This window comes from Lissotriton helveticus, chromosome 10, assembly GCF_964261635.1.
Source record: "Lissotriton helveticus chromosome 10, aLisHel1.1, whole genome shotgun sequence".
Classification (NCBI taxonomy): domain Eukaryota; kingdom Metazoa; phylum Chordata; class Amphibia; order Caudata; family Salamandridae; genus Lissotriton; species Lissotriton helveticus.
The window spans coordinates 106,447,483-106,461,739 of NC_136071.1; the positions used below are offsets into that span (position 1 = coordinate 106,447,483).

The 14,257-nt window shown below is 46.8% G+C and overlaps 1 protein-coding gene across 1 annotated transcript in view; it reads left to right on the forward strand.

The window, feature by feature from the left end:
- The window catches only part of CHTF18 (chromosome transmission fidelity factor 18), a 428,817-nt gene that overhangs the window by 250,074 nt on the left and 164,486 nt on the right, over positions 1-14,257 (forward strand). Inside the window, exon 18 of the mRNA XM_078664893.1 lies at positions 11,966-12,096. Within this exon, the coding sequence (XP_078521019.1) occupies positions 11,966-12,096 (131 nt within the window). The remainder of the gene's footprint in view (positions 1-11,965; positions 12,097-14,257) is intronic.

A 14,257-nucleotide genomic window follows, 5' to 3' on the forward strand; every position in this document is an offset into this window, starting at 1 on the left:
AGGACTTCACTGCCAGCTCACCAAAGAACACCTTAGGGGTAGACACCAGCAGCCCAACTTAGGCCCTGCCACCACTCACAGCCGCCTCAAGGCCCCCCCGCAGCGCCAGCCCCCCCCCCCCCCGGTCGTGACCGAATCCGGCCCGATGGCGTGACAGGGCAGCCAACAGGAAGCACCCCTTAAGCCCCGCAAGCAGCCCAGCACCTAGTCCGGCAAAGCGGGCAGCGCCGCCTCGACCACAGCCCCCCAAGGCCCCGCCGCACAAGTCCTGCAGGGTACCGCCACCTAAAGGAGTGCAGAGCACCCCACCAGACTCGCACCGCCCAGCCCAGCGAGCCCGGCCGCACCAGCGCCCCACTCACCTGGCCAGCACCAACCGGGAGGTGCACCGCTCCGTGTCATCGCCCCTGTTGCCTCGGAACAGCAAAGCTGGACAGCCTTCCACGCAGCTGACTCCTGTTGAAGTGGCTGGCCTGTGATCTCACGCCGAGCAGCGCCGGCTGGGAACCGCCAGCAGAGTAACGTGACGATCCTCAGCAGGCAAGGCCCATCACGCCGACCAGCCTGTCTCGCCTCCTCGAGTCCTGATCCAGCCACAGAGAACCAGCCTCCAGACAAGCCTCGTTATAACAAGCGCTCCACGCGCCCCGGCGTCAGCCCAACACAGCAACTGCTCCGAAAGTCCCGGGGAGCGTTCCGACCTCTCAGCACCTCGCCACCATTTTGTAGCTTGCTCTGGGATCCTACGGTCTTCAAATTACGGGGTGAAAGCGCGGAGCTGCTATCATCTAGGTCCCCTCATTGCAGGCCTCTGCCCCCACGAAGCTCCCAGACAGGTTTATTTACGGCGCCCAGCAGAATACAGGATGGTAATTGTCCAGTAGAAGGTTCCGGCGCGCGGAGCTCCCTCACAAGGCAGCCATTCCGCACGCGCCGTAACCACGTCCCATGCCTCACCATGGTTATACGTAACGTGGATCTCCACCATTTCAGGAGCGTTCAGTTTGCTACAGGAATTACGTCCTCGGCCCGCATTAGAAGGTGTTGCTGCTTTCCTTTAAATCTTGACTTACAGACATTTGTATTATCCCTCTTTATGCCTTTTGACCTCCTTGATGTTTATTTTTATTTTTTATTTTACTGAGTTTTATATAGTGCGAACTTGAACCGAAGGTATCGGGTATCAGAGCACTTTACATAGCACCAGTTGCATTACATGAGAACACATTCATTTTTAGATCGAGCTGTGTTAGCAGTGCAAAGCACTGCACAGTGAAGCATCTATTGTTGCCGAGTTGCCGGGAATGTGAGACAGGGGATGTGCACGCGCAAGCCCTCTGCGATTTCACCTCGTGGGCGCGCACGCCCAGCCCGGCGCCGTGCACATCTCCTGTCTCACATCCACAGTAAGTCAGTCTCTCGCCTCTCTCAATCGCGCGCACACACAGCCACACTCGCGCATGCGCACACACACACATACACGCAGGCACAATGCATCAGGACGCACGCACACAGACACACAGCCCCACATATACAGACGCACAGCTACACACGCGCACACACACAGCTACACCCACACACGCGCACATACCCCCCACTCCCCCCCTCCCCAGGCTCTTGTCTCGCTGCGCTGCTACGGGATGTTCTGTAAGTTGAAGAACCTTCCTCGCACCGTTATGCCTTGCCTGCTCTCTCCCGGAAACCCCATCACTCCTGGAATCCCTGCTTTCTTCTGGGCTCCCTCTGCCTCCAAGGTGCCGCGCTCCGGACGAGCTACGTCACCGCTAGCCTGTCAGTCAGTGCTTGTTTAAAAGTGGCAGAGTACCCAAATAAAGAAGGGTCTCTACTGTAAACTATACTTACTCATAGCTCTTTGTAAAAAACAAATATTGTATTTGAGTCTTAGGAAAGGCCGTATACAGAAACTGAAATAGGTACAGCAAGGCGATAAAATGAAACTTTGATAACACGACTAGCAAGGATAATAAAAACATAGAATAATGATTATGAGTCACAGCTAACGATAACACGAACGTTACACAATTTAGTATGTGTATACAATATAGAGCTATTTGCAAATGCTCGTAGTTTTAATGCGCTGTGAGTAGCAGATGATGCGGTTGTCCGGTGGGTGGTACTCATTTCACCTCTCTTGGAAGGATGAAAGGTGGATTTGAAAAGTGTAATTTTCAGTTTAAACACAGATCTCTGCAGGCCAGCGGCAAATTCCGTGGGGCACTGAGTCTTTTCAGCTGATGGGCCGTGTTTTTTCAGGTGGTAGAGGAGACTGGTGGAGCGCACCGTGACACACCTGCAGCACATGTATCATTATGTCAAACAAGTGCTGCGTGTGAGGCAAGTGAAAGCGCAGAAAGCTTGGCTCTGGAACAGAAGTGCCAGCAAAGGTTTTCTTGTGATAGGAACTGTTAGAATCAGTACAACATATGCTTTTTTAACGTGCAATCAATGGACACCATACAGGGTCGGATTGGGAAGGCGGGCATTGGGGGAAGGGCCAGTGTCTCAAGGTAAGAGACTTACTATCTTACCCAGTCCCTGCCACACCACTGTGATACGTCGCCAGTATCATTGGCGCTCCCTTGCCATGCTGTCAAACTGAGGCTGGGGGGGGCAGGTGCTGTTCTAGCCCGTAGGACATTCTAACCTCAGCACCCTGACTCCTGTGGCCAGCCCGGCCAGAAGTAGTCATTCCCTCATTGGGTCATCACTTTCAGGCCATGGTGGGCATGGGGAGAGTGAGAGAATGCAGAATCGAGTAGCAGCAGTGTGGAAGTACTACCTCGGGCGGTATAGAGCCATGGAAACTGTCACAAGACCCTGTGTATCATTCCAGTGGGCTGTGCCATGCCTGGAGTCGGACTTGTGTTCTGTATTTGCCGCAGGGCATGTCAGGACAAAGCTAGCAGTCAGCACAGCCACTGCCCTCGTCCGGCCTTGCTGCCTTTGATGTGCCTGTATAGGTTACTTTCATCTTTCCTGCTCTCCGCTTTCAGTTGTTTTTCCCTGCTTCCTCTACTTGTAGCCACCCATTTGTCCGAGTCTCTTGATCTTTAGTTTCCACCTCTCCCTGTGATCTTTGATAAATGGTTCCACCACTCAACACCACAGCACCACTCAACACCACAGCACCACTCAACACCACAGCACCACTCAACACCACAGCACCACTCAACACCACAGCACCACTCAACACCACAGCACCACTCAACACAACAGCACCACTCAACGCCACAGCACCACTCAACGCCACAGCACCACTCAACACCACAGCACCACTCAACGCCACAGCACCACTCAACGCCACAGCACCACTCAGCGCCACAGCACCACTCAACGCCACAGCACCACTCAACGCCACAGCACCACTCAACGCCACAGCACCACTCAACGCCGCAGCACCACTCAACGCCGCAGCACCACTCAACGCCGCAGCACCACTCAACGCCGCAGCACCACTCAACGCCGCAGCACCACTCAATGCCACAGCACCACTCAACGCCACAGCACCACTCAACGCCACAGCACCACTCAACGCCACAGCACCACTCAACGCCACAGCACCACTCAACGCCACAGCACCACTCAACGCCACAGCACCACTCAACGCCACAGCACCACTCAACGCCACAGCACCACTCAACGTCACAGCATCACTCAACGTCACAGCATCACTCAACGCCACAGCATTACTCAACGCCACAGCACCACTGAATGCCACAGCATCACTCAGCACCACTGAAGGCCACAGCATCACTCAGCACCACTGAAGGCCACAGCATCACTCAGCACCACTGAAGGCCACAGCATCACTCAGCACCACTGAAGGCCACAGCATCACTCAGCACCACTGAACGCCACAGCATCACTCTGTGCAACCATTCAACAACTGGTTCTAATATGTTCTCTCAATGTTTCAAGCTTTATTACAAATGTCACAAAAAAATGTTAATATTTCACTGCTGTTCTTGGATTTTCATCACAATAAAATACACTGAACATAATCTTCCCAAAAGTTATTTACAAAAGTTAAAGCGATTGCCATTATAAATTACAATAAGTTTTAATTAAGTATTAATTATTAAAAAAAATAAAAGCCATTGTTATTTGTAATATTAATACATCTAAGTCATGTAAATACAACACATATTGCATTACAAATTCTATAGGTGTCACGTTTGCGAAAGTTAAAACTATTGGCATTGTAAATGACAAAGCTATTCATTTCGCTATTTTCAAAACCAACACATAGATAAAATATTTGTCATTTACAATACCAATAGCTCAAACTTTCCTAATGCGAGACCTATTGCATTGCAAATGCTTGTTTAGTTAGGCATGGGGATGTTAAGTGATTTACTCAGAATCGCAGGATGTTCATCGTCGTTGCCGAGGCTCGAACTGAGTTCCCCAGATTTGAGGTTGACGGCCCTAGCCGTTAGGCCAACTCCTCTCCCCATGTGCCACCCTATTGTACGATCAGTTATCGTGCATTGCTGCATAAAGGAGTGTTCCAATGCCACCCCGTAAGATATTAGTACCTCAATTGATGCTGCTGTTTGGCATTTTTTAGTCTCAGGCATATACAATTAAGTCCTGATGATGATCCCGATATTATAAAGTGGGATCGAAATGTCGTTGACCTACAGTACCATGACTATTGCAAACGTTTTATGATTTAAATGATTGCATTGGTACTTCAAAATAATATGTGACCTAATCTGGTCGGTATTTTTACGGTCACTAGGAAAATGTCTGAGCTGTTCAGTTTCTTTGTTGCTTCCCACTTTTATTTTTCTGTGTGTTATATGATTGAATAAATGAAAAAAAGTTGTTTTATTTTACTTAGAATGTATCTTTTTATTAAGAATATTGTTTTGTGTGAATTCACAGGATGGGACCACATGTTCCTTTACAAATATGTGTACCCAAGGTCTCTTATATGCCTTTGGGTTCCTTTGTCTATGAAAACTCCCAAGTACACCACAGAGCCTTGCTCTATAAGGGACTTGCTTTCCTTGACAGTCAGGTCTGCCTACTGCAGAGCCTGAAGTACCTCCTTGAGGTAGATCAAGTGAGCCTCCCAGGTGGAGCCAGATACAGATGTCACCGAGATAAGCTGCACTGAAAGTGTCCAAACCTGAAAGTAATCTATTCACCAACTTCTGGTAGGTTTCGGGTGCGTTTTTCAACCCAAAGGGCATCACTTTGAATTGAAAGTGATCTTTAGGTGTAGACAAATCAGGTCTCTCTTTGGCTCCTGGGGTGAGGGCCATCTGCCAATAACCTGATATCGGGTCAAAGGTATTCCGATATTTGGCTGTCCCCAACCTATTAATGAGGCCATCAGCTCTTGGTATGGGGTGGGCGTAAGTCTTAGGGACTGATTGTGAGTTTAGCAGTGTGGGAGCGGGGCCGCAATGCCGCCGCCCTCCTCACAAACTGCCAAATCCGTGTGCGCGCACCGCCTGCCAGGTTACGACTTTTACGGTCACTGGTGGGTGGTTCTTTGGCGGTGCCTATGAAATAGACACACAATGGTAACGTCAAAGGCAGTATCAGCACGGCATGGACTGGTGCAGTCCATGCCGTGCAGGTACTGCGGTGCATGCACACAAGGAATTTGGAAATGGCCCACATATCTGGTCCCAGTCTTGGTGGCCAGCTACAGCTGGACTTTGTCCAACCCCTGCTACCAAAGTGAGAAACCTTGGCTTCTTATGTGACGCCCAGCTCAATTTCTCAGCTCAGATCAATCAGCTCACATCTGCTTGTTATTTCCTTTTAAAGGTGCTGCGTGAAATCCTGCCCTTTTTACCTATGGACTTGAGGACTTTCCCGCCTAGACTGCTGTAATGCCCTGTACCTAGGCATTGTAAAAGGCCAGATCTCGAAACGTCAATCCTTACAGAATGCAGCATGCACTTTGTTAAACATTCATAAATATAGTCCCATATCTGGTGCCGTTAGCACTCTACACTGGCTCCCAGTCAAACAGAGAATTGAGTTCAAAGCACTCTGCCTGGTCCACAAAGCCCTATATGGGGGTGAGCCTAATGATTAACACAAACTATTCCAATGGCATGCCCCCGCCAGATGTTAAGATCGGCCAATAAAGCCCTGGCCCACGATCCTAGAGTGAACAAGATCAGATGGGGAGGCAGATGTATCTCATTCATGGCATCTAAGCTCTGGAACGAGCTTCCCCTCAACATTAGGCTAATCCCATCCAAGTCTCAGTTCAGGAAATTGGTCAGAACGTGACTCCAATCCACCTCCAGCCCTCCCCTTACAGCTATCTACTGTTGCCTGACTCTCAACCTCTGCTCTTTCTTGCTTCCTCTAGCCCCAAGACACCTCGGCATTTGTGTGCTTCAAAAGTCCTTTACTTACTTACTGGGGGGGCACTACATGCACCCCAAGGCCCTGAGACAACTGGGGCCACTGTAGGGTCCTCTTTGTTTCCTCTCCGTGACGGTTTTCATGGAGTATGAACCGCCATGAAATCCGCAGTGGAGAAGAAATTCGTAACATGCTGGGCGGGAACGCGGCAGTCCCTCCAAGCATATTGCCGCCTCAAGGCCACCGCCAGGGATCTCTAATCCCTGGCCGTTGTGGCGGTGCAATGGCGATCCGACTACCCAAGTGGTAATAGGGCGGTCGGACAACCGGTGCGGTGGTGGCCGGACCGAAACCGCTGAACCACCATGAGTCTGGCTTTCCGTGGCCCACTAGACTGATTATCAGACCGTTAGTGACTGCATTGATGCCTCTTTAGTTCATATAGACCCTCATCTCAGGCTTCCCACCGTTTGGGATTAGACTTGAGCAGGTGTTGAGCATGCAGCCAAGCGTGGCACGGTGTGCGGATAGTGGTTGGTCTCTGTGGGGTGTCTGAATTTTGTGTGTGTGGGCGAGTGCAATGTTGGATGTAGTTTGTGTGGTGATGGTGAGTGTGGTAGAGTGCAATAGTATGTGCAGAAGAAAGTTTCTTGGATGGTGTGTCGTGCAGTGTGACAGCTGTGCGGAGAGCGACAGCCAGGGTTGAGTGCATGGAACTATATGGTGAGTGAGAGATGAACCAGGGTTTCCTAGAGCTAGGCGCGGTCCAGGCACTTTAGTGATGCGGCACCCATTAAGTAGGTCCTGGGAGGTGGGAGGAGCGCAATAAGGGGTGCCGGAAGTGTAAGAGCTGGAAACAGGAGAGGCAGAAGGAGTGAGAGGAGAAGGTAAGGATCGGTTGGGAAAAGGGGGCAGTGAGAACAGGATTTGGCAACAAGGAGCAGAAATAGGGTGAAAAACGAGAAAGAGGTGAAATAAACAGTAGAAAGAAGTGAAAATAGCTGAGAGTACTAAATGGGAGCTAAGGGAAAAGGCAGAGAGCAAAAGAGGATATAATGGCAGGTAGGGAAAGACAGGAGGCACAGTGGGGAAAAAAAATGTTGAGGCAGAGTCCAAACAGGCATCTAGTCGGAAATAAGGCAGGACAGAGAGAAGGGGTCAAAAACAGATGACAAACGCAATGGCAAAACAGACAATTGCAGAGCATATAATGGCAAAACATGCAGTAGCAAAAACAAACACACCTTAAAATGCAAAACAAACAAATGATGGTAAAACAGACAATCCGGAGAGAGACAGCGACAAGGAAGAGAGTTGCAAGGCGAGCGCCTCAGTGCACTGGAGCATGTTCCGAAAAGGGGTTGCCTGATCGACGGACCAGCCATAGATGAGTCAAAGGGGGTAGCCTGCCTAATTACAAGGGTGTTGGAACACGCTTCTTATGAGACATAAAAATGGATATTTATTAATTACACTGAACGCTCTGTATTAACAACTGTATATGCAAATTTCGGTCACCCCACTAGTTGGAAGATACTCACAAGTTGGTAATTTGATGTAGACTATGACGTTAGAGTCACAGAATTACCATAAAGGAAACAAACTGTATCCTCTTCCCATGTTGCGGTTATCCTACCACTGACAATTTGTCCGCTTGCATTTTTGCTTCTCGGTTTTTCCCTTCTATAATATTTAGCTCGACCTACTCATCTCCATTCTCCTTGTCTAACCTCCTTCTTCACTTTTATTGAAATCCTTTTATCTTGCCACTTTTTCGCCTTACAATATCTTTCGGCTGTACCCAGGCCCCCCGTATCTCCCCACATATAGGCATTTCCTTGTACCTCTTCTGCTCGCTCATCCTTCACATTCTCCTGCTTTACAGGTCTTTTCACACTTTTCCCTCCTCTTAAACTGCTCATAAGCATCTCATGTCAGCTTCTCTCCCTTCCCTCTTTTTTCCCATTTCCCCCATTCCTCTGTGATCACACCAGTAATGGAACCTTTTTATTCTCTTGATTAAATGTTGCTATTTGTCCCTGTGGTCTCATTTCTCCAGGAAGAATTGTTGAATTCATGAGAATAATATTGCATTTTTTTACATTTGGAATTGGCCAAGTAGTTCACTGCACTCAGCCCCCGTTCTTCATTTAACTGCTCATAATCTCACGGGAAATACTTGAGACTAGGCGCTAATTGTAATGTGGAAAATTCATTAGCACTTGATGCAAGATTGGGCACATACCCTGCGAATTACGTTGGCCTGGAGTTGCTAAAAAGCGGTTCATGAATCCCATTTCAGCACTGACTGGAGCTTTATTTATGGTTTGTTGTTGAAAACGTCTTCCATGTTAACAGCATGAGTTTCCTGAAGTAACCTTGTGAGATGGAAGGTCATGCTTGTACCAAGAGGATAGCTTTGAGATGTATAGGTAGAATATGCTCACCTCCGTGTGTTTGCCCTATGCGAGTCAGCAATTGGGGATTACCCCTATAAGGAATCCATCAACCAACCTCATTGATTTCTTCAGATTTGTTTTGCATGAGAAAGCTGAGGCTGCCTTGGCACTGTCTTTTCATGGCAATGGTGAGGTGCTGTGACCTTTGTTTCTCATATGCATTGCTCTAGACCGTGGATCTTCAAAGTCGGTCCTAGAGGGCCGGATCCATGCCAGATTATTTTGAGCATATCCCCATTTAGATAAATGTTGTTATCTTAAAAATCTGGTCTGGATCTGGCCATCCAGGACAGACTTGGGAGGAGCCTGCTCTAGACTCTTCTTGCCCTAGGACGGAATTCTCCCTCAGAAGGCTATCTAGACACCTTAAGGGCATCAGTGTGGCTCTTCCCTATTCTCATCCTGTTAACTAGGTTACCCCAGAAGAACATCCGTCCTTCTCGACTTTTCTCCCTTAGAGTGGCCCAGCTCATTACTCGTTGGTTGTTCCAAGGTACGCTACATAGTCATTTGATTATTTGTTAACCCGCCATTTGCCTGTTATTTTAAATTACTTTTCCCCACTTAAACTTTTTAATCATACCATAATCCGCTATATGGTGCTAAGCACAGAAAGAAGGTAATGTAAGGTATAAAAATGCATTAAAAATGAATTAAGATTGAGAAGCAATTACAAAAATAAGCAAAATATGTTGGTGACCAAAGCATGGATACGTAAACATTTTACACTGCAGGGGGCAGCAAAGCAGTGCTGGGGCAGTGCAGTGTCTGTGCTGTGACCGAGTCAAGTCTTTGTGCTGCCTAGGCTGTACTAATTCTAGAGACGAGGTTAGTGCTGGCCACAGATTCATGCTGGTGGCAATTACTGTTTGTGATGATGTATGGTACTCTGTATCATATATATATATATATATATATATATATATATATATATATATATATATATATATATCTATATCTACATAGATAGATATATCTCTTGCCATAAAGAGACAGGGTAATCTCATGTAATATTTTAATGTCAGTCATATAGTTCAGGAAAACTACTAACATAGTATGAAAAATGAATGAAAACACTCAAGGGGACACTGAGAAAAGGTGACTTTGTATTTTATCGGCTCTTATGTGTATCAGTGTTGTATCATGCTATAAACAAATAATTCCACGAGAGGGAATGTGGTCCTGACCGTGCTCTGTACAGACAGGGACTAAGTGAGTGAATCAGCAGAAAGCAGTGACTGTGTAAATAGGCCCCAAGCTGACTCTGGTACAACACAGAGTCATAGTTGATGATCTGTAAATGGCGCCTTCATGTATTGTTCTTGTGGATTCAGTATTGGGTCTAAAAAATATTGACGTTTCCTCCATGCAGGCAATTCATCCTTTGGTCTCATGAAGACCCGGAAAATGGGGCTCCTTATGGTACATTGTATAGAAACAAGCATTGGCAAAAGGAAATGCCTGTTTGGGCTGTTGGCCTCGCCACTGCTTCTTTTTGGGAGGCTATGCATTGGCAAAAGGAAATGCCTGTTTGGGCTGTTGGCCTCGCCACTGCTTCTTTTTGGGAGGCTATGCAGCAACCGGCAAAAAGTACAATATACTTGATGGCGCCCCCTGCAGGAAGTGATTGAGGGGCCCTTGAGTCTCTCATATCTCACAGATATTCACTGGCCCTGGGCTCAATGGGGGCCCTCTAAAGAGTTGGGGGGGGGGGGGTCCCCTGAAGGTCTGGCGGTCCCCATGCGCTGCAGGGACCAGCATTACAACAGTGCTGGGCTCTTTCAGCACAGTGAGACATGAGTGTTAGTCGATAGTGATCAGGAAAAGTAACATATTACATTACCTAGCAGTTCCTAACGTTGCTAAATCTGCTGTAACACTTGTTTTCTGTGTTTAACAAACCTTTAATTTCACAAGCAGTTTTAAGGGGGGCAATCACCTCTAAACAGCACTCGACTGATGGATATAATTTGGGATCCTTAAGTCGAGAAGAAAAAGCATGAAGTAAAATTCATTGTGCTGTAAACAAAAGGGTTTGGAGTGAAATTTTCTCAAATGTAGGGATTCTTTACTTGGTTTGGAGGTCTGAATATTCTACAAGTAAAGGTATTCTTCAAAAGAGGTGCCTATTTATCCGAGTGTGAGATCCGTGCACAGGAATATCATTTGACTGGACTACATTAAGGGTAAACATTGTTAGAAAATGGCTCAGTTTAGTTACAAGCCACGGATTCTTAAACAAAATGGGCAGCTTTATAGTTCTCAGCGTAGTGTAAGTGTTGCTAACTTGCTATCCCCAAATGCCTACTGCTGTATAAGCAGTTTTAAGTTTCATTTTCATTGCTCACCCCGAAGCCATCTTGGCCTTTCAAGACGGTGTAAAACTGCTACTCACTCTCACTTCTCAGCCTTGTCAGTCTGTATTTCTTCGAACTGACAAGTAGTCTCTGCTCGTTAGTTTTGTTCATAAATGTTTTATCACCTTCTCTCAGAACAGATATTTACATAGATCTCTACATGTGTGTCGTTTGTCTCTTTCTTCAAGTATTACACTCTTCTCTTTTCTGTTCTGCAACCAATTTTTGGGTTGTCTCTTGTATCCTGTCCAGGGTTTTTGCTGTCATCATTCTCTTTCACCTGTTTTCTGTTTCCTCGATACGCTTTTCTCCCTCCTACGTTGCTGTCATTTGTTTTGCTCACCTCGCTTTTTCACTCCTGTATTTCTCCTTCCTCAGCATTTTCTTCGACTATTCTTAACTCGCTGCTATTCTCTTTTCTGGCACCACCACTTAACCTTCCTTCTTGTCTGCCTTTTCACTTTTCTCTCGGCTTTCACAAATAATTAGTAAGTGATCAGTTTGGCAAACAGCATACAGCCATTCATGTAACCACTCAGTTATTGCTGCTGTTCTGATGAATTCCCTTGAAAATAAATACTTGTGACTTAGGTTGTAAGTGTTTATTCTTCGGTTACAGGTGCAGTGATTTCATGGAATTTGCTAATTGAACCGATCTTTTTTTCTATTTATTATTATGGCCTATAGTATATTTGTAAGATATGAGTGCAAGAGTCTATTTTATGTTTTGCTTTACCATTTTCATCACCTTGTTAATTGTTCTAGTTTTTGCTGTCTGATGTTTCCTAGATAAACACTCAACTTTACAGCCTGAAGGAGAAGCAACAACTTGCTGATCTCATCAGCACCATGCTGGCCTACAACCTCACCTACCATCAAGAGCGGTCTCCTGATGGACAGTACCTGTATAAACTGGACCCGTAAGTATATGTGTGTGTATGTATGTGTGTGTATGTATATACATTTTCTTTTTGTCCATTTGCATTGTCATTTATCTCCTGTGCCACTCGCACTTGAAGCAGTGTAAGTCTGCTATTCTTAGATATAATAATTGCAACAAACTCTAACCGTCCACAAGACCACCCGAAAAGGTACATCTCTCCCAAAACTTATTAGCATTCAGGGTATTACTGCACCTATAGATCACAGCACAAGCTCTACCAGACCCACTTCATTGGGATTGTGTTAGGATCTTTGTTTCTGTTGGATGCTTCTAACCACAGATTCCTCACCTTAGAATACTTCCCAGGCACTAAACTGGAGGCAGAAAAGTTTCTCTATGACAGTGCTCTCACATGCTGCTAGGTGGCTCTGTTGGCTCCACACTGATTCCACACGGTCCCCGAGCCAGAGCCGCATATAAACACCCCCCTGCACGCTGACGTCATTCCTTTTTTCTTCACCTTCCCACACAAATCCAGAACTCCGCTACAAACTTTGTCAGGTTTTCTGAAGACTTCCCAAACAATTCCACCAGTGTGCAATGTCCCCTCCCAAAATAACCGGTTAATAAGCCAAGCAATGACTGCAAGAAGCAGATGTCGGTCAGGGACTGGCACAAGGTGCGTCTTTGGTGTCTGCACTTGGGCCACAACTCTGAAGTCGTGCGATAAGTCGGTCTCATGCACATGAGAAGTAGTTGTGGTCTTCACATAGGTCCTCCTTCTGACTCAAGGTGCAGACCTAGTCTCAGTCTCAAGGCTGTTTCGCCCCAACTGCTCCGCTTTGCCACTCAGACTGCAAAGTGAAGGTGCGAGGGTGTCACAATGTCATTCGCGCACCTTCAAGATCTCCCACCATGGAACTGATTGCTCAGCTGGATCTGACACACTAACTCATTGCCTGTGCCATGTAGCAGTAATATGCAGAGGCTCCATCATCTTTTTGGTTCTGATTCTTATCTTATACCAGAGCAAGGGGCATACCAAGATGTTGGTGATTGTGATGGCTTGCTCCTCTCTCACTATATTGATGATCATTATGCATTATTTGCAGAGTGCCAGTTGACTTGACTCCTCACCTGAGACAAAGCTTGTCTCTCCATTTGAGCCACCAGTGAAAGAGTGCCTTGTTTGCGGTGGTAGTCCAGAGGGCAGCTACAGCACCAGAATTACAGCTACCCTCCATTGAGACCAAAACAAATGCCCTCTCTGAGAGCTTACAATCTGGACCAGCTACTTCATAACCCTCCTGCTTTACTTTAATGATGTCTCACTAATACTTTAATGGCTATGTGGTCAAAGCCTTGCTTTTGGATTCAATATTAACTCCTAGGTTGGCAATCCATTATGTAAGATAGATGGGTCTTTCAAATGGTTCATAATAGCTATGCCTTACCCCTCTTTCTTCTCCATCCACTAATTCTCCAAGACCAGAGCAAATTTCTGATGATAACCTCTGTATTTGGTTGCAGAATGTGTTGCTTTTGCTCTCCAGAGGAGCCATTGATAGGATTCTGGACTCAGAAAAGAGGAGGGGGTTGTTACTCTCACTATTTCTTCATTCTGAAGAAGGACGAAGGCTCAGCACTATTTTGAACCTCTTCCTACGGAAGGACAAATTAAAAATGCTCACGCTGGCCTAGAACCTGTCTGCTCTGAACCTGGGCAACTGGACGGTTTCCTTGCATCTAAAGCCATCTATTTGCAAATATCAATCCTGCAGTCCCACATATATTATTTGCAGTTTAAGGAAGGCCAGGAGCATTTCCAGTTTGATGTGCTCCATTTTGGCTTTAAAAATAGCGGCAGCCCGTACAGGTAAACACAGTGCGCCGGGGTGGGGAGGTAGTGGAAGTCGACATACAAGGTATCGCCACTTAACTTGTGCTAGCCACATCGCTGACTTGGCGATGCGGTGCGCGAATGGTAAGTGGTTTGTTTTAAGTATTTATTTTATTTTCACAATCACGTTGTATGTTGTCTTCCACCCTTGCCCCGCCCCACCGTACTTACTTGTACGGGCTGCCACTGCTTACCAATGTGCACAAGTGTTCATGAAAGTAATAGTGGTGGTTGCATGCCATCTTCGGGGGTCGGGTATATCAGTATTCACATACCTCAGCATCGGGCTGTCAGTCAT